At 42.8% G+C, this 24048-nt stretch overlaps 1 protein-coding gene across 1 annotated transcript in view; it reads left to right on the top strand.

The window, feature by feature from the left end:
- The window catches only part of MYH9 (myosin heavy chain 9), a 76888-nt gene that overhangs the window by 22699 nt on the left and 30141 nt on the right, over positions 1-24048 (top strand). Inside the window, exons 3-17 of the mRNA XM_066596175.1 lie at positions 77-233; positions 2151-2178; positions 3917-4010; positions 5787-5879; positions 8105-8168; positions 8478-8576; positions 11064-11207; positions 11851-11946; positions 12523-12641; positions 12723-12875; positions 15676-15849; positions 17406-17579; positions 18781-18895; positions 23151-23344; positions 23440-23561. Of these exons, the coding sequence (XP_066452272.1) occupies positions 77-233; positions 2151-2178; positions 3917-4010; positions 5787-5879; positions 8105-8168; positions 8478-8576; positions 11064-11207; positions 11851-11946; positions 12523-12641; positions 12723-12875; positions 15676-15849; positions 17406-17579; positions 18781-18895; positions 23151-23344; positions 23440-23561 (1826 nt within the window). The remainder of the gene's footprint in view (positions 1-76; positions 234-2150; positions 2179-3916; positions 4011-5786; positions 5880-8104; positions 8169-8477; positions 8577-11063; positions 11208-11850; positions 11947-12522; positions 12642-12722; positions 12876-15675; positions 15850-17405; positions 17580-18780; positions 18896-23150; positions 23345-23439; positions 23562-24048) is intronic.

The raw sequence follows: 24048 nt of genomic DNA, 5'->3' as shown, positions 1-24048 counted from the left end.
TCACATGATTTTTATTAATAGTGAATGACTTCAATCTGTGTTCTTGCATACTGAATCCATTCTTTTTAATTTGCAGACTTACTCTGGTTTGTTTTGTGTGGTAATAAACCCATACAAGAACCTTCCAATTTACTCTGAAGAGATAATCGAAATGTACAAAGGAAAGAAGAGGCACGAAATGCCACCACATATATATGCCATCACAGACAATGCTTATCGCAGCATGATGCAAGGTAACCTGTTATAAAGAACACTCCTCTTTAGTTGGGTAAAAGGAAGATCATTGAGATTCCTACGCTGTCTTGGATAGGCAGAAAAGTTGCTTAAAACCTATATTCATAAATTTATATAAGAGCCCCCATCAAACTACCTCCTTCAGAAAGGTGTGCCACCAGTTCTTTTAAAAATCCTCTAGATCTAGATTAGCCTTTGACTTATATCATTCTAAAAACTAGGTGGTTTTGGCTTCCTGGGTTTGTGTTAATCCTACAAAGCTATCCAACTCTGTTGTAGTTACACTCCCCTTCAATCAATAAGCCATGCAAACAAGTGGCCTTGGGAAACTTAAGTGTTCGGGAGCGAATGTCTTTGTGGGGGTCTTCCAACCCAAACTCTCGAAATGCCCTCATCAGATTTGGTATTCGAAGCAGTTGCACAGACTTGGCTCACAGTTGGCCAATTTGCTCCCCTCTTCAACCCTATTTTGCCACTCAACCCAGCACATCGAATCCTTTTTTTTTTTTTTGTCATATTTTAAATTCGAGGACCAGTTTGGGCTCTGGTATACATTCAAACAGTGATAGATTTCCTCAGCACTTTCAGGCTATTTGCTCTCAATTTCTCAAATCCTTCATTTGGGACCGCTCAGATGATCTGAAACCCTATTATCAATGACATTACTCTTGATTGGCTTTGGCAAGGTCATACTATCTTGCAGAATGCGAAAACTAAAGAACAATTTACCACCAAGGAAGTTTCCCAAATCTTTGCAAGATCACATGGTTTTTCTAGATGCATAACTAGTCAACAAAAAGGCCTTCAGATTGGCCGTCCAGTGACTCTCCTTTGGGTAAAGATCATCTCCCAACCTTAATTATAGCAGCTAAAGAGTTTGTTCCTACTAATTGGCTGAACAAAGATCTACCACACTAAGAAGGGTTAACTCTGATCTCTGGTTTAGAGAAATCTCAAGCTGGGAATTCTGGTCACACGATAGGTTTTCTGATCTGTGGGCCCTTCGGTTGGCTCTGTGCTCTACCAACTCTCCTGCGTAGTGAGCATGATTGTACTTTGCTAACACTTCTACTATGCCTGACTCATAATGTTCCAGTCTACTCCCGTTTTATTGCCTACGCCTGTAGTGTAACTTTTTGTTACTTTTTATTTATATACCAGGCTCAGTGCATAAGTATGAGTTATTTGGCTAATCGCTTTTCTTTTAGTTTAAGAAAAACCTTTATAAAACTCCCTTTTATCCATCATAGCTGAATTAGAGAATGGAATGTTTTGTCACGTAGACTGATCTTGTATAAATGCCTTTATGGCATTATTGGGTCAGGCCAATGTCTCAGATCCTTAGTTGGTTTTCGGCGACTCATTAAAGGGGCTGTACCAAGATATAAAGCTATGCACTATCTACATAATTGGTGTGGTCTGATTGCTGGGACCCTCTTCCCAAGAACTGGGGTCTTGAAAGGCCCCACATGATTATAGCGTGGGATGTGCATGTTTGCTGCCATTCCATTATTTCAACAGCGGCGCCAAGAGCTCCTACTAAGCAATTTTAATGTCATTGAAATGAATGTAATGCATCCTGCACTCCACTCATGCAGGGGACCATTGGGACCCCCATTCTCAAAAATGAGGTGACATGTGGCAAATCTGCAGCAATTCTACAGCAAAATCTGCTTGTAATGTGGATGCATCGATGTGGATTTTGCTTCACGCATTGGAAGTGAAACCCAATGTGAAAATCCAGAAGCCTTCATATTGTCCCATGCAAGAAATGTCCTACGACTTGGTTGTGTGGCTGCGCGCTATAGGGCAGCAGAGTGTGCGGGCTAGTGTGAGGCTCAGAAATAAGGGAGCACGCTTCTGAAATGTCTGGTGTTTTCTGTCTCTGATAACTTTGCTATATTTTGTCTCCGCAGATAGAGAAGACCAGTCCATTCTTTGCACGTAAGTTAGTATGGCTTATCTCCAGTAAAGCACTTCCCATAACTTATGGTGATCCTGGGGTTGATGGTGTGTGGGTTTTCTCCAACTACTCTTGGGCGGTCTCTTCAGAATCTAAAGTGTGTGCGTTCAGACACTTGTGCTGCCAATTACGTTTGTCCTACGAAGTTGTGAGAAGTAGTAATTTCTCTTTTAAGATGGACTGGAAGCCGGGTCACTAAACACAGGGACTGGAACGGTGTAGCTTCCTCTCTGGGCTGCATGCGTGCAAGAAGTTAAAGACCTTTATAAAGTTGTTTTGTTTTTTTTTTGGTTTTTTTTTGTTTGTTTTTTTTTTATGTTTTGCCTGATTGACTTTTAGAACAAACCTCAGTTAAAAGGTAGAAGTGCCCATATATCTTCAACAAATGGCAGACAGCTCATTGTCTGTCCGATAGCTGTTTCCCCCAACTTCTTTATACATGTGAACATTTTGGCCCGGCTAAACGGTTGTGTTTAGCGAGTTGGGGTTCATTCACAAGGATGTCATTTCACTGTTACATTCGCGATGTACATTCACCTTAGTACGCTGTGAATGGAGTCAGTGACGGTACATTGATTTTTATTGATCTTTTCACATGAACGTAAATACATTGTGTGCTTGGTACATAAGTGCTGCGGAGTAAGTTGGCGCTATGCAAATATTTATTATTGTGTGTAGGGAAGTGTAAAAGATTGCAGCATGCTTTATTTTACCGCTTATTATGCACGAACAACTCTATTCTCTATAGGTAGCGTATTCAATGTTGTCCATTTGGAACTCTAAGAGGGGGAATTAAGAAATAAATAGTACCAAGTCACACCACGCATGAGTGCACTGTACATCCAGCGTATATAGCTGCTATAAGCGTTGATGGCTGGCTCACCGTCTGCTCCCAGGGTGGGAAACGCTGCCTGATCCATGCAGCATTTTACATATATGCCTATGTGAATGAGCCCTTAAGCTCCAGCCGGACAGTGCTATTGGCCAATTAACTTTCAGAACAGAAGTATCAGATGTTGAAATTGTAATGTCTTCGATCTTCCTTTCCCTGACATTTGCCAAAGCTAGTGAGCGTTGCCTCCATACAGAGTTGTCCTACGCTGCTGCCATCGGAGGCTTTGGATGGTTAAACTGTGTATGGGGGTTTAAGATGGCAGCATGGCAAGTGCTTGGATATGTTAGCCCCATCAAAATAAATGAGCACTGCTGGTGCATACTCAGTACATACAGCCAACGCTCCATTCATTCAGTCACTGCTGGAGCGCCTCCTTTCCATGTTACTGTGCATGCCACTCATGGCGGTATGTGACGGCGCTTCTGCTATTAAAATGTGTAAGGCTGCTACATGCACTTCATTGTATACCTTTTCAGTTTTACCAGGTGCACACTTTTGCATTTGTGAACACCCTTCTCAGATGCAGTTTTATGGCAGCCTGTCAAACTGCATGTGTCCTCCTATACTTTTCCCTGCCCCCAAGGGACTGTGCTGCTTGGCTGCTCCTGCTGTTTGGATGCAAACTGATTAGCTTGGTGTCTGCAGGAGGGTATAGCAAAGTGGGAGGAGCTGACATCTTTTCTGCTTGGTGTGCCCGCCTTTTAGTGGCATTGGCAATACCCACAGCCTCTGGCTATGTCGTTTCAGTAACTTGGACTGTGAAGTATAAATGCTAACTGAAGTTTATCTACATGGTTATTTTTTCATCTTTTTCCCTACTTAAGAGGCGAGTCTGGTGCTGGCAAAACGGAAAATACAAAGAAAGTAATCCAATACTTGGCCCATGTTGCATCATCTCATAAATCCAAGAAAGACCAGGTAAGTCTGTTCTTGGGTGCAGGGGTGACTGAAGGAGTGTCAGGTTTCCTTTTGTTTGTGGTGGTATATAAGGTATGACCTTTATTTTGCATTGAGTACATGGCTTCTCTTGGTTAGTTGGATATCCTGTACAGCTTAGAACTCCAAGCTGTACAGAACCTCCAGGCCAGAGGTGTCACAGGCCACCGCCAGCACTTGTACATAAAGCGAGGTGTAATGGTCTTGACATCACCTCGCTGGTGGCTTGTGTTGGTATACTAGGCCTATGGGATGTCACTCAATTGTGTGTGTATACATTTTCCCTTACCGAACACAACCAGCTTCTAGCCCTACATACCCGACCTGGTATGTGTTGGGGAACTTTGTGTTTAATTGGCTTAGAAGAAATTCACCCTACACACTGGGAAAAACAGTAACCCTATTGTGGCTTACCGCAATAATACAGTATTTAGTTACTGATGCAATCCTAACTAATAATTTTGCTGCATGGTAAATGGTAGGGACACCCTCAGAACTGACTTGGGTTGCTTGAAGCTTTTCAATTCCCCACTGCCCTCTGAAAACATCTACTTGAAAATTACCCAGAAAACATATGCCAAATTGGTGGTGGGGGCCTGCAATTATGACTGAAAGATGTTCTAGGGCTTGGAATGTCACGGTGAGCAAGAAAAACTCTGCATTCTAAAGGGGGTTAAAGAAATTTGTTTCGTACTTGTTTGGGTAGTCAAGTTAAAAGGGTATTCCCAACTCAGACTGTCACTTCCACAGGATATGCCATTAGTCTGGGTGGGACCCACACTTATCTTGAGCTAGGACCCCAACCATCCTGGATACGGTAGCTGGGAAAACTGAAATGAAATAGCACCCTGCTCTAGGCTGTTTTTTACTCAATGTGGAGTTGCAAACATGGCTAGCTTTATGCTGTCTGCAAAATTGCCTTTGACTTCTATGGGAGTTAGATACTGCATAGCTCAGCCGCTCTTGGCTATTTCTGTCAGCCCAAGATGGAACACCACTTTAATAGAAAGGGCAGGGTTTTCTGCTCAAGAGTTTCATCTGAAGATAAGTTCCAAGTAGCATCTCTTGCTGAGCAGCAGCTATCTTCTGTTCACTGGAATTGTCCAATTACTAGACAGTCCCTTGTCATTAGAATTCCCCAGGGTAACATAAGATACTTGCCCCAGCACGGAGGCCGTGATCCAGCGCTGCAGCCCGCTGCAACGGATTCATAGGAAACTACTTGACCGCTGCAGCCAAGGAGATGCTGCAGTGTCATATTCTTACACTGCTTACACCATGGAACTCAAAATGTGAGCGCTAATGCTGGGACGGGTGACACTGCAGTAGTTGCTGATTACCTGGGACATCTCACAGGAATCTCGCAAACCACTGTAGTGCTGGATTTCAGAGTGTCCAGAAGAGTATCTGTTTTAACCCTGGGGGTCCTATTAAAAAGAGGTTGTCAAGTAACCAGGCAACCCCTGTAGTGGCACTGCAGAGAAATAGAACGCTTGTTAGGTTTACCAACAGGTTACAGTTAATAACTGAGCGGTTCTAGTGAGGGAACACTACCAACTTATCTGACCCTTCCAAGAAATGGATACTGCCCAAAGCAGAGAGCCTTTAACTCCTTAGTGACCACTCTGCTGTGCCTATTCTCCGGCATGTTTAACAACCAAGCTTGTATATGACCGCTATAAAGCTCCGTCACACAGTATCCCATACACTATAAAGTGACCTTGATGCAATTTCAACTTTTTGCCTTCTCCCTTCCAGGGTGAACTGGAGAGGCAGCTGCTGCAAGCAAATCCAATCCTGGAAGCCTTTGGAAATGCTAAAACCGTCAAGAATGACAACTCGTCACGATTTGTAAGTAGTAGGTGGTTGCTCAATATTAAGTTAGAGGTTGGTCGGCTGACTTGTAAAGCTGCCGTCTCTCCATCTTGAAATGCGTTGGAAATTTAATTCCCGGAAAGTTAAAGCCTCCCACCCCCCCCCCACCCCCATATGTACAGGGCGATTCAAAGAGGGCGCAAAAGTAAATCAGATATAGTCATTCATTGACGTACAGCAGCCAGAATGATATGAAAAGAGCACTTCACATTTTAATGTAACTTGCAGATGTTCAATGTGGGGACAGTTGGTGAGATGTCATGTCCAGTTCTGCCCAGATGTGTCCTAGCACATCCTCTATTTAATGGACAGAGCTAGGCAAAGCTTGATTAGAGACTGACGCCCCCTCATCCACATGGGTTGGCAGCTGTCGTCCGACTCTTGGGGGAAGTGGACCATGCACGAGAATTGTCTTTGCACAACAGAGCTGGTTTAGTAACTGCTGAACAGAGAACAATCCATTTGTGACCTGGTAATCCGGGATCGCTCAGACTCTTAGGTCATGGAAATGGGTTATTGGCAAAAAATCTGATCCCTGCAGATGGATTAATGAATTAAAGTCCAACTTCTGTGCAGACTGATTCTTAACACTGTTCTGCATCTGGTTGACTGAGGGTTAATTCAGCGCCCGTTGACATAGGTAAAAGCAGTCGGGGAGGGGGAATCAGAAAAGACGTGCACATGTCCTGACTTTCTCTGACTTGGGTGTTACTCTCTGCCTGGAGGACACCATTTACTGCTACACCACATACTGAGCGATTCTTTCCTTTGTCGACAACTCGGCTGACTCCGTTTTCCAGTTCCTTTCTGGTCAGCACACTGGCCGTACACGCACACACTTTTTTAAAAAGACAGTGCTATTAAAAGAAATCATACTAACGTTAAAGAGCAATAAACTGTTCCCCCTTCCTTCCTTGGATGCCCCCACAGCAGTCTAGTTTAGTGTTTACATCTGTACAGTGTATTACACATGAATCTGCATGCTCTGGCTATTGGATGTCTGTGTGTAAATATGCCTTACTTTTGCACATTCTTCTTGAATTGCCCTCTCTTAAAGGCTGTGGGCTCTTCATGCTTTGGACTATGGCTATAAAGGGGCAGTGGAATAGTGTACAGGGGTCCTCGGGTGATAACAGATTTGTATCCATCCAATACAGCTATTAAAAGCAGTGGTGCTTGCCTGTCCTCTCTGCCAGAGCTGCAGCCACACGGTGGTCCTGGCCTTTGTTTAGGAACGGCTAATTGGGGGGCTGCGGTGGTCACATGCAGTTTTTCTGGCACCTTTGCTAGCAGCATCTGAACGATGATACCAGGAGAATGGCACGTGACTGCCCCGGTCAGATGGTAGCGGTAACTAAAGGCCCATTTACACCAGCAGATCGCTCAAACGGGAAACAATGCTAACAGCACTCCCTGTGGAGAACTGATGAGGCTGAATGACGATTTTTAGGTTGGACTGAATTTAACGATCAACTAGCAGTGCCCGAAAAGCGCACGATGAGTGCACATTTAGACGCAACGACTATCGCTAAGATGCTAAAAGCTTAGCTTTTTTTTCCTTTTTTGCAATCTGTTGGTATAAATGGGCCTTAAAGGCTGCTGCTTTTAACAGATTAGGATCTATTTTTTACATTTGTATCACACAGACTACCCCATTAAAGTGAATCTGTAACCTGCTGTCTGTGCTACCCTATTGGAGGGCAGCTTAGTATAGCGGGTGGAGTTTAGCGCTAACATAATGGTTTGATAGACCCAATAGGGCACTTGTTACATAAAATTTAAGTAGGTAACACTTTGTGGGGCATAGTCTTGTAATACTTGTGTTGGGAATCCTTTTTTTTTTTCAACGATTGCTACTTATGAGCTTTACGTTGTAAAAGTATTACTTGAGCGCGCAGTCAGCTTCTGGGAATATCTCGCAAATTGGGGTGTCTGAAAGTCTGTTTTTGTCCTAACAGTAACCTTAATTGTTGGAAGCCATTTCTGTAGATCTCCTCTGCGGTCCTTTTTTACTTTTAGACTACTTTTACTTTAAAACTTTAAAGTAGACCTTTTAAGTTTTAAAAAGCTGAAAACCTTGAAAATGTATGGAAGACTCTAAATAAAGCTCCCGTTCTATTCTGGTGCAGATCTGCTGTAATGTGTTTCATGTTTTTTCATAACTACTGTTTGGCTAATTTCTTCAAATCTAATTGTTCTAGGGCAAATTTATCCGGATTAACTTTGATGTGAATAGCAACATTGCTGGAGCAAATATAGAAACCTGTATCCTTTTTTATGCTTGGGAGATCCAAGGTTGAGGTGTGTAGAGCTGCCTGCGTGCACATAACTAACAATCGCCTGAACTTGTAGACTGATGCTCCACCATGTGAACCAGGTGATTGTCACAACACTGACCATGGGGAAAGCTCTGGTTTTAGTGCTTTTCAGCGTGAGTGAACAGTTTGGGGTGGAGGGTGTTGAGAACCATGATCTTTCCTCGTAAGATCTTACCAATTTTCATACTTGTCTGAATTGTTCTATGCAAAATTGTTGAACGTTCGGAGTGCAAAATTTCTCTTGACAAATCACTAGACTTGCTGGAAAAATCGCGTGCAATTCGACAGGCTAAGGACGAAAGAACTTTCCATATTTTTTACTACCTGTTATCAGGAGCTGGAGAACACCTGAAAAGTAAGTGCTTTTAAGAATTCATGGTGAGTGGCTGCTTATCAGTACCTTAAGCTGTGCTGTGGCTCCATATAGCAGTTTGGTTGTCTGCATGCTGGGGGTTGTGGTGCTTCTACTGACCTTCATGTATCAGTATATTGGTAAGTATATGGCCGCTTTCTGGAATTTCTGCATAGAAGGGGAAAAAAGACCCTTCACTGCAGAAAGACCATATGGTGCATCTTAAAATGTGTGAGAATGTCAGCTGCGTTCCATTGGAATATATGGGGGAGCTGGTGCCAATCAGGCTGGGCAGATGCACTGCAGCTTTAAAGCGCAGCAATCCGCAAAAACCATGTTGGCGTTTCCACAAGACTTTATCTCAGAACAATATAGAAAACTTGCAATGTTGGCTCTTGCCTAACTTCACAGGTTGTGAATCATGGCCCGATATTGCGCTCGCCAACATGTGAGATGGTTTTTATATCCAAGCTGCCACACATGACTTGTGGGGGAGGATCTCTACTTCCCCCTGGCTGACAGCTGCTGCAGAGTTCCTTCTATTGCACTGTGCACGTTGTGCAATGCTGGCCCCATTGGAAACAATGAACGATGCAAGAGCACGCCTCCTGCAACAGAGGGGCATCAGTAAGAACGATCCCCCTGCTGTTAACCTTACATGCTGCAATAATTGTTGATTATGACATATAAAGTGTTCAGTGTTCCCTTTGTGATGTTACTGGCCATTCAATTTTGGAGGGCAGATGGGTTGCAATGGTGTCAAGCTGCCATACAGTGGTGTCCAGGTCTGCAATGGTCTGTGATCACTGATTAGCAATGCATTGCAGTACAGGAGTACTGCAGTGAATTGTCAGTGTGTTCATAGCATTGTAAGTTTAAGCCCTCTACATGGACCAAAAAAAAGTGTGGTGGTTTTGTAATTTTTTTTTTTAAACCTTTTTGCACATATTTACCAGTAAAAGATTTAATTTTTAAAATCCACATGTTTAGTGTCATACCCATACAATAAATCGATCATTCTTATCTTACACAGTAAAAGATATTAATGGCTCCCAGCCCCATTATTAGACAGTATATCTGCCATTTACACTTCAAAATGGTACTAATTAAAACTAAAGCTGTCCCACAAAAAAGGCTCTGATGAAAATTTGTCACTGCCTTGTGCGAGCTTCAGAAAGGTGTGCAAAAAAAACGAGTCACACTGATTAGTGATGACTGTGGATTTATTCAGGAGCATTGGAAACGGTCCTTTATCAGTAACAGCACATACATAGAGGACTACTTGTAGTCCTGGATATTCATGAACTGCAGGCTAGCTCCACCCACCCCATCCTCAGCCAATTATTGCTGTGGTCCTGGAATGTGGCTCCAGTCTTTGTACAGACTTCGTGCAAAATTAGTAAAGCATAACTTTATTCTGTGGGTCATGATGAACCAAGTTTCTCCAAAACTACTGCACAGGTTGATAGACATATCACTGTAATCAGTGTGGCAAGCACTATGCAGTGCTGCCATCAGAGGGGTCCAATAATATGTTTAGCTTTAAAAGACTCAACATCTTTTAATCATTGAAGGGATTCTGTTCGCTGCTTCATGCGACCTGAACCACGGGCGGTACAAATCCTGGCCAGGTAAGCTTGTTGCTGAGCTTTGAGTCATGCCACCAGCTTCTCCCTGCCGTGTGAACACTGCCAGCTCTCCCCCTGCTTGGGAGATAGCTGATGTGGGCGGCAGAGGCTGGCGTGACGCACCCCATTGACTCTTAAGCTCAGCTCCAAGTCAAACATCAGTGTCTCTATTCTGAAATGCTGTAGTGTTTCAGAATAGCAATGTGACTATCAGCCGGTCTCCAGCAGGGTATTGAGGAGACTTGGAGAACGAGCTCCATACCTTCCAACCATCCTGCGTGCAGTGTAACTGGCCCAGATTTCAGGTGCTCTTTTGGAAGGTCTGCATCTCTTGAAATCCTGGCTCTTTTTTTTCTTTTTTTTTTTTTTGAACACTTAATGGAAGTTATGGCTTCACTTCATAAAAGGGCACAAATTACTGGAACATTGCGTGAGAACTATATAACAGATTGCAGTTGGGCCAACTTTACACTTTGTTCCGGGTCACAGCAAGTAACCTGATACTTCAAGAGGTTGCCAACTATTTCACACACAGACCAGTTTCTACCCAGTAGGCACCATGTCTCTTCACCGAGACGCACAATGTCATTGACACCGGAGATGGCGAGCTCTTGAACTCCATGATCTCTGGTAGTCCAATTAAAATGGATTGGCAGTGCCCATGTGGGATTGCTGCTGTCATCTCAGGATGTACCATGGCACCATTCTCAGGATTGCTGGGGGTCCCAGTGGTTGGACCTCTAACTGATCTAAAAGTTATCGCCTGTCTCGTGGGTAAGGGCTAACCTCTTGTAATGTCACAATGCCTGTTAAAGCTTGCGTTTAGAATACATGTTTGTAAAAGCACAACTTTCTCTTGCAGCGGATCTTCTGTTGGAGGCGTACAACAAGTACCGCTTCCTTTCCAATGGGCACATTACCATTCCAGGTCAGCAGGACCCAGAGTTATTTCAAGAAACTTTGGAAGCAATGAGAATCATGAGCATTCCTGACGAAGAACAAATAGGTAGGAGTTCAAATCTAGTTTTACAGTAGCTATTTGGGCATAATGTAGACCCATCCAATCCGGTTTTCTGCACAAGTCACACGGTGGTATACAAGCACTCCACTGCTGCAGGCATGTAAAGACAGCCTGGCAGAGGACTGAATTCTTAAATTTTTTTTTTTTTTCCCCCACTGTTTTGACAACCTATGTAAGCAAAGTGAATACGCATACAACTACGCATTTCCTGCGTTCATGTGATCCCTTAGACTTGAATGGGTGGTTTTGGTTCGTAAATACGAACTGGACATGCTGCTTTTTCATGTGACCAATCTGTCAGTTCTTTTTGACCAATGATGTCAGATGCTGTCAATTTTATGTCCATGATTAGGGATGTAATATGGACAGGAAATATGCTGTGTAAATTGACCCTAAGGTGACAGATGTCACAAAGTATACATCTAACATGGATGCCTGTGTTGGCGTCTGTCGTGGCACCTTTTGGTCATACGTTTGGTTTTTTTTTTTAAGTTTACGGGGTCATAGGACATGGGCTGCAGAGTCCAGTGATCTTCAAAAATCTCATCTAAATCTTAATTGGAGCCTCAATTTTTTTCCTTCCAGATTTTAACTTGTTTCTCTCTCCTCCTCCCACACCCCTCTTTAGGTTTGCTGAAAGTTGTTTCTGCCGTATTGCAGCTGGGCAACGTTATGTTTAAGAAGGAACGCAACACAGATCAGGCGTCCATGCCTGATAACACTGGTAAGATACCGGAGTGCTTATTTGTCATAATTTTAAGCTGTTTGTTCTGATAGAGTATTTTCAGCCAGGCTTTACAGCTCAATTTATGTTACTTGGCTGATTCCAATGTTCTCATTTCAATGGACAAGGATAATGCTCATCCTGTTAAAGGGGTTTTAGCAGAAGTGCAAGATATCCCTAGCTACAGGATGCTGGGTAACTTGTGGATTGGTGGGGGTCTCTCTGAGATGCTGTCCACCTCTGAGGGCAAGGGACATGGGACCCCTGAAGTAATGAGGAGACTGCCTGGAGTGCTAGTCGTACAAGTACACTAGCACTGCATTAACTTTCAATAGGACTTTAGAGAAAGCCAAGCCGGTGCCGTCCGGGGGTTTCCATCAGTCCTGTTAAAATGGAGTGCTGATCCACGGATGTGTTAGGAGTCGCGTTCTCTTTCTTCCTCTGGATCAACATTGGGGGTTGGTAATAGGCTAAACTAGATAAGGGTGTGGTGTTTTTTTTTTTGTTTTTTTTTTTTCCCTTTGGGCCTAACATGTCCCTATGTTGGTTTTAATTTTCTTTTTAATGTAAATCTAGCTGCTCAGAAGGTGTGCCATCTATTGGGAGTTAATGTTAATGACTTTACAAGAGGAATCCTCACGCCACGCATAAAAGTTGGCCGGGACTATGTACAAAAAGCACAGACAAAAGAACAGGTAAGCGTGTTTACTACTTCAAAAAAGATCCAATTGCACAGTTCATGTTTGTTACTTACATGTTTGGCCGTCTTTCCTCAGGCAGACTTTGCTGTAGAGGCGCTTGCTAAAGCAACATATGAGCGCATGTTCCGCTGGCTTGTGATGCGCATTAACAAAGCCCTAGACAAAACAAAAAGGCAAGGCGCTGCATTCATTGGGATTCTGGATATTGCTGGGTTTGAGATTTTTGAGGTAATGTTCTTCACTTTCTTATAAAACACCTTTTTGTATCAATACAATTTTACAGTTTTAAGTGCTTTTAAACCACTTCAGGTCCACCAACCATGTCCATATTTAATCGACATTTAGCAAAACTGATGTGTGCATTGTTTTATTGCAGTTTTCTGTAAACCACAGCACCCCTATCTCTTCCATCCACCAGCCTTGTTCACAGTAAATGGCAGCCGTTCAGAGATTTAGCGACTCCTAGCTACACTGCTCAGTCGTTACATTCGGCCAAGCACCGGCCCATCTTAAAGGGGTTGTCTTGCGGCAAACATCAAAATTTTACATTACCCCATTCCCCCTGTCGCCCCCTGGCATAAAATAGCTTTTAAAGCTGTTTTTAAACCGCTTGCTACTCACCGATGTGATGAAAGATGAACTTATAAAATTCTTCTCCCAAGATGGCCGCCGGTCCTTTCCCAGGGATGCACTGCGGTTTTCTCCCATGGGCTCTGTGCGTTCCATTGCCGATTCCAGCTCCTGATTGGCTGGAATCAGCACACGTGATAAGGCGGAGCTACGCGATGACGCGTAGAAGGGGGCGGAGCCAGAACGCCGCTCGTGCCCAGACCGTCCAAAAGGGAGAAGACCCTTCTGCGCAAGCGCGTCTAAAAGCAAGAAGACCTCGAAATTAGACAAAGCCGGGGACGCCAGCAACGGAGCAGGTAAGTGAATAACTTCTGTATGGCTCATATTTAATGCACGATGTATATTACAAAGTGCATTAATATGGCCATACAGAAGTGTATAACCCCACTTGCTTTTGTGAGACAACCCCTTTAAGGAGGCACTGAATTGTGTGAGCATTTGCTTACTGCTCCATAGCACCCCTCTATTACAGAATGGCACTTTAAGTAAAACACTAAAGGAGCAATAATTGGCAAATGGGCACTGAGGAAGGTCTAAATTCTATTCCTTTTTGCCATTTATTGCGCTTTTCTTAGCCTTTTTTTTTTTTTTCTTTCTAAACGGTCTCTTCAGTGCCTGTGTGCCCTTTAATCACGGCTGTCAGTGACATATATTTCTGAGAGTGGCAGTCTGCACATGTGCGGCAGGCTGCTCCTCTGCCTACTTCTCCCCTGCAAACCCTCAGAGGCAGAAGAGCTGCCTACATGGTATCCACATAATCTGGATGTGATTAAGGTAGTCTGTGTTCCTATTGGAGGAGACTGGAGCAGTATTGCTGCACAGAACATCTCCTTAAGTGTTGCACTAAGTAAGCTTCCCAAGACTCAGTCACTACTTAGTCAGATGCACATAGCTAAGGCTGACTAGGATTGTGAACCAAGGCAGTGCTTTGGAGGTATGAGGGTGGAGAAATGATGTATAAATGTAATGGTAAGAGTGACTTACCTGGTGTGACCAAGCCCCCCAAGAAAGGGCAGTCTGTCACATTTGTGGTCCCTGGTGGCTTCTCAAATTCTCAGTAGGGAATGGTCATAAGGTTCCCTAGTCATAAGAACATCCAGAAGTGGACAGCATCAACGGAATTTTGATGCACGTCTCGGAAATGGGAAGTAAACAAGTGAACAATACCCAGCACTCCAGGGAATATTGCCGTGAACATAAACCCCCTAATCCTGGTCTGCAACACACATGTTCACTGGGGCTCAATCAATCCACAGATGGGAATATGTGAATATCCAGGGTTTATTAATGGCCCTACATAAACACTTAATATTACGACAATCACTAAAAACAAAAAGGTGGGTAACTATGGTAGGTGTGCAACGCATTTCAGAGGAAGCTCTGCCACCTTTTTCAAGTACAGATACTCCCCGACTTGCGAACAGGTTCCGTTCCGGGAGCCCGTTCGCAAGTCCGTTTTGTTCGCAAGTCGAACAAGTAGTAGTATGGAGCGGGATCGCGGGTGGATCCCGCTCCATACAACGTCGGGTGCAGGCTGTTCTTACAGCGGACACCCGGCGGCAGCAGTTCCGACGAGCCGCGCCGCTTGTCGGAACTGTTAACACTTTAAATACCGCTCTGACAGCGGTATTTAAAGTGTTAACAGTTCTGACGAGCGGCGCGGCTCGTCAGAACTGCTGCCGCCGGGTGTCCGCTGTAAGAACAGCCTGCACCCGACGTTCAGGGGGCCTGTACAGCGTCCTACTATGAGATCGTGGGACGCTGTGTGGTTGCTAGGCAGCCGGGGACCTCCTGAAAGGCCCCAGGGCTGCCTATGCAGAGTGCCCATCAAGCGCACGGCTTGCTAGGCGCTCTGCATAGACAGCCCTAGGGCCTTTCAGAAGGCCCCCGGCTGCCCAGCAACCGCGATGTGACCGGACAGGCTTCTATCAGGCTTGATAGAAGCCTCTCCAGTCCCTGCACAGCATGATGTAATGCCTTAGCATTACATCATACTGTGCAAAACAGATAGTTCGTATCTAGCGAAATTCGTAAGTCGAATGTTCGCAAGTCGGGGACTATCTGTACGTGTCAGAAGGAGCAGCTGGATGGTGTATATATAAAGTTAAAAAGCATATATTGGAGGGTGGGGGGGGTTGTAATTTTTCCACAATTGCAGTAGTTTTGGCACGCAAAACTGCAAAAAATGAGTTCCCTTGCGTTGTCTAGGTGCAGATACTTTTGCTGAAGCGCACGGTTTGAAACTTTTTTTTTTTTTTTTTTAATGCTTTGTGACAGAAGCCGTGACAGAATTATAAAGGGTATTTTGGATAGTTTGCAACTTGAAATGTCATTGAAAAGAATAGACCTAAGATGTGTTTTTTCTATTATGGTGATACATTTTCTTCTGTCTTTGTAGCTGAACTCCTTTGAACAACTATGTATCAATTACACAAATGAGAAACTGCAGCAACTGTTCAATCACACCATGTTCATACTAGAACAAGAGGAGTACCAACGAGAAGGGATTGAGTGGAATTTTATTGACTTTGGCTTGGACCTTCAACCTTGTATTGATCTGATAGAGCGGTCTGTAAGTTAAAGGGACTGTCACCAAAACCTTTTATTTAAAACCAGATGGAGAAACTTTCCACTTTTCTAACCTGTTTTTATTTTCTGACTTGCTCTATACATGACTCGGGGCGGCCATCTTACCTGAGCTAGGTTTACAGGATTTATATAGATTGCTTTTCAGCAGCTTCATGGGCCATTCGCGCAATGGACAGGAGGGGACCCACTGACTTGTACGGACACTGTTGTAGACTAGCTCTGTGACCTGTGTGTGGGGGTCATTCTACATTAGGGTGAGGAGATGGTAAAAGCCAATCACCTGCTCTATACAAGGGAGTGAAAAATAATCCCCTCAGCAATAAAACCTCTAGCCACACTGTAACGCTTGACGTTGTTGATCAACTGTTTCCCCAGTCACTGCTGTGCAGGTTTGAACAGGTCATGTCAATTAAAGCCTATTCACATGAGCAATCTTGTGTGAGTTCTGTGCGATTTGCACGAATATGAAATCCAATCTTTTGAATGGATTCAGTCGCACTAGAAAATTTGCAGCATGTTCTCTTTAGACGTTCCCTTGGAAGCCTTGCTCAGTATTTTCAATGTATTTTAAAAGCCATCGCCTGGTGACCCTCGCATGACGTGCGATGTGACTGAGGTTTCCCACTGAAATCAATAAACACTTGCGATCCTTTAACACGTGCGAGGAACACAATTTCACAGAAGTGATACGATGCGCTTTTAATCAAACACTTCACATTGCCATGAACGAGGTATGCTGATATTATATAGGGCAGGGCTTCTTAGCCTGATATTGTGCTCGCTCCTGTGAATGTAGCCTTGGTTTGTGGCTGCAGTACAAGAAAAATGGTTGCCCCACTTGGGATTTGCACAAAAAAGCAGCGTGAAATGATTGCTGTTTTTGGAATGGCAATGTACTCCATTGACTACCAAGACAAATTCAGCCATAAGCTGAAAATATTGGGGCTTAGTTTTCTCAGATTCTCAAGAGTTAGTATTGGTAATTATCTTGAAAAACTTCATTTTTGAATTTTAGTGTGTGGTTCTCCTCTCGCATTCGTGGCTCGCAGCGAAGCCTAAAACCTGTTTAATGAGGGAATATAAAAAGCCTGACAGATGGACAAAGTGTACTGGAAAGGAGGGAGATTAGAAAATGTTTTTTTTCTTTCTGAAAGTTTATTTAAATTCCACCATCCAGAGTGGATAATTTTTGACCCTCCCTCATACATGTGGGTGTTACACTTTCAGTGTAATCCTGTTTGTGGTGATGGTGAGATGACTGCTGCAAAGTCGCGTGGTTTTTTTTTTTCCCCCTTCCTCTTTACAGGTATCAGGAAGTGTCAGACTATTGGCCTCTGGTCATTGTTAATGTAAAATTTTAGGTTTTTTTTTTTTATGTAGGGAAATTTAAACACCAATTCTTAAATGTGAATTAATTTATTTTTTTTTTTTTTTTTTTAAATAGAACAGGTCACTTTCTGATGCACATTTTCTTTAATTCCTTTCAGTCCTATGTCTTTGTTTTTTTGTTTTTTTTTTAAAGTTTGTTTTGTTTTGAAGGCTGGACCCCCGGGAATACTGGCCCTTCTGGATGAGGAGTGTTGGTTTCCAAAAGCTACGGATAAAAGTTTTGTGGACAAAGTGGTTCAAGAGCAGGGCTCCCATCCAAAATTCCAGAAGCCCAAACAGCTCAAGGATAAAGCAGATATTTGCATTATACATTACGCTGGGAAAGTAAGTACTGAAATTAGAAGCAGTCCTGCTCCTGGGGTAGTATGGGTTGTTGGGACACGTACGGAGAGGGCAGGCGTGCGGCACAACACTGAGGTTTGTATGAAGGTGGGTGGTAGGTTGTTTATCCTCCAAGGCAGTGAAGATTATGGATCACTTGTCTGGAAGAGACAGCAACCAGAGACGTGCACTCTGCTGGCAGCAAACTACATAGTTACACTTGGGGGTTAATGCCATGCATCTGTCTGAGCACTGTCACAGCCGCTGCATGATTTATGTCAGACTGGAGGCTCGTGACCAATTCTGCACTTGGAACCTCTTTCTGAGATAAACTGCATCTAGTTCCATGCACTTATTGGACATTGGGTAGAAGTATCCAAGTGCCAAATGTGTCAAGAGCAGAGAAACCAATCCAGTGCGTTATGCAGCCATTTATCGGTACTCATGGCTGTGTGAACCCGTGGCTGTGTTGCAAAGGGTAGTGTTGGTGACTGACTGAAAAAATACCCAGTTTCATTTGGTAGGTACTAGAAACCTCCAGGATGCAGTGAGATCTTAACATTGAAAAATGTGGACTGCAGCACAAACTCACTGAAGGACGTTGCCATGAAGTCTTTGACCCCTTAATGACGCGGCCCCTTTTTTTTTTTTTTTTTTTTTTTTAATTCTGATTTTAGTTTTTTCCTCCTTCCTCTTTAAAAAAAATTGAACTCCTTTAGTTATCCATTCACCTCGCTATATGAAGGCTTATTTTTTGCGGGACAGTTGTATTTTTCAATCTAATGTACCTTAGAATTTTTAAAAGTTTCAGTACATAAGTGGGGTAAAATGAAGAAAAAACATTACGCAATCTTTGAGTGCGTCTTGTTTCTTCGGTACACAAACCAACAATAATGACTAACTTTATTCTATGGGTCAGTACGATTACTACGATACCAAAGTTGTGTAGTTTGTTTTTTTTTTTTGTCCAAAGACCTTTAATTTTTATTTTTTTTTAAATTTTCTTCCATCTTCTGCACACAATAACTTCATTTTTCTGTTGTAGTTGTGCAGCCTGCTGTAAAGTTTCAAAAGTTAAATTTGCAAGATTTAAATTGATAGACTGCTGAAATCTGCATGTCTGTTGCTGTATCCTGTTGTCCATAGCCTGTGCAGCTTAAGGGACCAGACAGGTTCAATTTTAACCATTTTTGTCTTTTTGTAGGTTGACTACAAAGCTGATGAGTGGCTTATGAAGAATATGGACCCACTTAACGATAATATTGCCACACTTCTGAATCAGTCTTCTGATAAATTTGTGTCTGAACTTTGGAGAGATGGTAAGTAGTAATTGTGGTGTGTTTTTTTTGTTTTTTTTTATCCCTAATGTCAAGCATGCTTTAGTGGCTTGTAGTATAGTGCAACGTGAAGACTGTTCTATGTTCCCATCTAGCCCTAAATCGCCCTTTTCCAGTGGTTAGGTCTTCAAGGCTGATACTGTTCATTATTTCCTTTTTCTTTAATAGGAGAGGTTTATACAAATACACTGAAAGCAGTGCGCCTGCTGAAATACCTTGTGGCTCATCTTGTTCCCTCTGCTCTGTCTGCTGCTTTCTTCAAACACTTAATTTCTCCCTTCCATTAGATCTACAGAAATGGCACCTGTCTTTCTTGAGGTGATTCAAAGTAGCAGGTATTGTGCATGGTGTGGTGTTCACCTGCCTGGATTTTCATAACCTCACAACTTTTAATGCATTTTTCTTTTCATTCATCCTTTCTTTCAACGTTCCCTACAATTTTTGTAGTAACTTTTTTTTTTTTTTTGTCTGAAATTTACCTGCCTAAGCATTGCCTCAAAAGTAGTCCATCTATGCAGTCTGTATTTCAAAATCTAGTGACGGATATTTTAAGTAGGTCTCTTGGATCCCTCCGTAACACATTCATGAAAAGCTGGTCAGTTCCATCAAAAATGGTCTTCCTTGGACTGTCGCACATGCATGCGGAGCCTCTGGACTTCTCATGACACTGTCGGAAACCATGAGCATTCAGCTGAAATGAGTGCTCGTGTGTTTAAAGGGTATTGGTATGGGAGAAAATGGCTTTTAGCCAGCAGCTATTGAAGGTCTATGGGCACCTTTTAGACCTAATGAAGATAGTGTACATACAGAATGGCTACATAATCCCTTTTGTGGAAAGTGCCTAAAATGAGCTTGAAGTCCAGCTAGAACGGTCAATGATAACTTTTGGGCTGCCTAAGGCTTCCTTGAACAGCGCTGTGGAAGCGTCCTTGCAGGAACAAGCGCCAGCGTCATAACACTGATCCCACGTCGGTATATAATTTTACGTGGCACTCAATGGATCAGATGCGGTGGTGTGTTCACCCAAAGTGAAGCTGCAGTCTTATTGAAACTTAACTTTTAGTGTTTGTAAAAGAACCCCCAATAAACATATATAATAGATTTGTATTTTTTCTTACAATCCTGTTCAAACTCCTGAAAATGGTGCTAGATCTACAGCCTGCTGCATTGGCTGAAGGAAGCCAAAACCCGTAAAGCCAGCAAAAAGCATACTTCATAGCGTGTTTTTGATAGTTCCCTATTGACTTGCAGCTATCATCTGGATGTGGCATTAATGCCAAAAAAAGCAAAACAGATCGCCAGGAAAAATACTGAAACGTGATTATCCTAAACATTCTATCTTACAAATTGTAATACTATTTTTGGAATCTGATCGAGATGGTTTTCTTAAGCTGATAAAAATTTAGTGGAACGGGAAATCTGTCTTGTTCTTTGTGGACACCCCGTTCATGAAGATTTTTTGTTTTTTGAGACTTCAATTCTCGTGCTGAAAGGTTGTACTGGGTTGTTTAACTCCCCAATGATCTGCTTACCTGAGAGTCGACCTTCCAAATAATGCCTTAATGTTTGTACATCTGTACACAGGCCTGCTGCAGAAAACTGATAATTACTATTTCTTTTAAAGTGCTCAAAAGGGGGAGAGTTTTACTTTGTACCAACGTCGGTCCGTATATCAAGCTGAAGCATGATCACTTGTCACAACGAATATATTTTGTCACCAAAATGCACAATGCATGGGTTGTTACTAGAGTTGTTGCTTGTGTTGTGATAGTTGAAACTAGTCTAACTGCTAAGGTTTACCTGAACTCTGATCCTTTCCTGGTCTTTTGAAACAAAACCGTTGGCTCTAGTTACTGAACATGCCCTTTTACTCTAGGGAGGTTGGTGCAGCATTTGGGTAAGTCTGACATTTAAATATGTTGCAACTAGAGGAATCTGCCAGCAGGATCTTCTGCATCGGAGTGGAGAAAAGCCACTTGAAAAGCCAACTGGGAAAAAAATGTGGCAGCTTGCAAATATATTGTGGTTTAAAGCATTTCTCCATAGGGCACATTCAGATGGACATACCTTTTATGGCCATGTGCTGTCCGTGTATCCCACATACCCATTTTAGCCAGTAATGCGAACACTTTCACATGGATCATTGGCCCAAGTGAAGTCACCCTGTGTCCTACTTTATGGGTGAGAATAGCACATCCAATATGTAGGGTCTGTGTACTACCTAGTACAACTCATGTGGCCAACTGAATATGGCCTTAAGTGTGACTTGAGATTTGGTGATGTTAAATTCAGTTTAGATGTCACTTGTTTATACAATGGAGAACAAGGAGAAATATACAACTTTGGATAGCATTAATCCTTATGAAGCACACCTTACTAATTGTTTGCACATATGACAGCACAGCTAACTCTGAGCAACTTCCAACACTGGGATCCATTCATAACATGGAAAGGAATTAGTGGTTTACTGCAGTGGATATTGGGCAGGATGTTGGCAATGAAGGTGCAGGAAAATTGCTGCTGGTCAGGTGTCAGAAGGTCCTGGTCGTGTGCGGTTCAAAACTAGAACAGGGAAATCTGTCAAAAAATCTAAGATTATCCAACAGTGTCTTCCTGGTTACCACTTAAACATCGTGAATCAGGTTGACAGATCACTGGGATTTGCTGGCAAAGACCCAGTGCTCATGGTGCCAATAGCAAACTTAGAATTTTAAAGTCCATATAAATACTTTTGGGATTTAAGCTAAAAGCTTAGGGTAAAGACTTTAAATGCAGTAGTTTCTGAAATACTCTGCCCCCCCCCCCCCCCTTCTCTTTTGGATGGGGGTGGAGGGTGAGAAGTGTAACCTCATTGGGAAGAACACCCCCTTGTCCAGACTAGAATTCATGTGACTGATTTTTTTTTTTTTCATTTCCACCATATAAAGCTATCAAATCTATTGAGACTTTTTCAATGCAGTTTTAGGTGGTCGTCAGAGGCTTCACTGTACTCGACTGGGACATTCTGGGCAAGTAACTGGTTCAGTCATAGAAAGTGGAGGCTACTTCATCATGTTACATAATCAGATTGAGTTATGACTAGTGGGGATACCACAGGGTCAGTTTTTGGTGCTATTTTCTAATAGGGTTATGACACTGTAGAGGATTGCATAGTAAAATATAAATTTTTGGGAGATTACCACTTTACAGTTTGGTAACACAAGGATAGTATACTTATAAATGGATCTAGAAAAGTTGGTGGCTTGGCCAGAGATGTTGGGAGGTTTAGCACTGATAAATGTAAGGTTCTGCACATGGGCAGATGAAATGTGTGTCGCCATTACACATTAAATTGGAAACCACTGGGGAACGCTGACATGGAAAAGGACTTAAGGATTTTAGTTAATTGTAAGCTTAACTGGAGCAACCAGCGTCAGGCAGCTGCTGCCGAGGCAGATATGGGATATACCAAGAGGCGTAGATATTTTACAGGAACATAGTTTTACCACTTTGCAACTCACTAGTTACTGCACAGAATTGTGTACAGCTTTGACTCTTATGAACTAGTGCCCAGTGAGCTTGCACAGGTTCAAAGGCAGGTGAAGAGACATGGCAAAGATTATTAAAACCTTGGTCTGGAAAACATCTGAAGGAGGACCTAACTATCAAGTCAATACAGAAACCTCTGCCCTGAGCAGTTAATAGCCAGGACTGTGTCTGTAACGAGGGGCATTCTTTACGTCTACAGGAAAGCTTTCTATAGGAGTGTAGAAGGGTTTGTACTGTAAGAACACAAATTCTAGGCCTTCGTCATAAGGGGCCTGTGTGCTATGAAAGCTTACAGATATCACAAGTGGGGCTGTGGAGGTACTTTTCCATCTCCTGTTTTGAAGTCCTTTTTTTTTTTTTTTTTTTTTTTTTTTTTCCTTTTCCTGATTAACTTGACATAGGGTTTTCTGGCTAATAAGGACCATGCTATTCCTGTTTATGAATATGAAAGAGAATGCGTGATACAATATTACATGTTATGTCATGAATTACATGAGAAGGGTCAGTGATCTGGGGATAATTCCAATTGCCAGATTAGTCAGGAAATTATTACTTTTAAATGGAGGAATATTGGCTTCTACCTCGTTGAGGTTTTTGCCTTCCTCTAGCAGCATTGGGGGGTAACAGGCTGAACTGCATGGACAGGGGTGTGGGTTTTTTTTTTCTTTCTCTAACATACAATGTGCGCTTTTTTTTTAAATCATTTTAGTGGATCGCATTGTTGGCTTGGATCAAGTAGCAGGCATGGGTGAATCGGCTTTGCCCGGTGTTTTCAAGACTAGAAAAGGAATGTTCCGTACTGTGGGTCAGTTGTACAAAGAGCAACTGTCTAAACTCATGGCTACTCTAAGAAACACAAACCCAAACTTTGTACGCTGCATTATCCCGAATCATGAGAAAAAGGTACGTTGGCACACCTTTTCTGGTTTATTCTATACATGAATAGTAGTGGTTGTACTCAATCTGAAAAGGCTTGTGTTTTTGGTTCTCCTCTTTAGGCTGGTAAACTGGATGCCCACTTGGTGCTAGATCAGCTGCGCTGCAATGGTGTGTTGGAGGGAATCAGAATCTGCAGACAAGGTTTTCCAAATAGAGTTGTTTTCCAAGAGTTCCGACAAAGGTAGAGAATATAACCTCTGATATAACATTGTAGAGCAGTATTTTCATTCAATTGCAATTCCTTGCATGGAATAGTTGCATTTGTAACTGTAAGGCCCAATGTCCACGGCCAGATCTAATTTGTGAAATCCACGTGGGTCACCTGTGCAGAAGATCCACAAATCAAGCCACCCATAGGGAAGCATGGGCATCTGCACATGAATTAAAGCATGAGGATTTGTTTTGCGGCTGTTTTGATCCAGAAAAATTGCAGCATGCCCCATTTCGGTGTGGTTCCCGCATGGACTTGCTTCCATTGAATTCAATGAAAGCCGTCTAATCCATGGCCCGTCTGCAATTCAAAGCAGGAGTTTATGTTCAGCCCTCAGCACATCTGCAGTGAAGAAAATGGAAGACCCAGACAAGCACACGTAGGGATGGGTATGCAGTGTCCTCTGCTGCGGGCAGTGTCTGATTCCGCTGCGGATTCCTCCATGCGGAATCTGATC

This window comes from Eleutherodactylus coqui, chromosome 3, assembly GCF_035609145.1.
Source record: "Eleutherodactylus coqui strain aEleCoq1 chromosome 3, aEleCoq1.hap1, whole genome shotgun sequence".
NCBI classification, from domain to species: Eukaryota; Metazoa; Chordata; class Amphibia; order Anura; family Eleutherodactylidae; genus Eleutherodactylus; species Eleutherodactylus coqui.
Note: the sequence above shows the minus strand (reverse complement) of the source record. Positions and strands in the feature narration are given on the sequence as shown.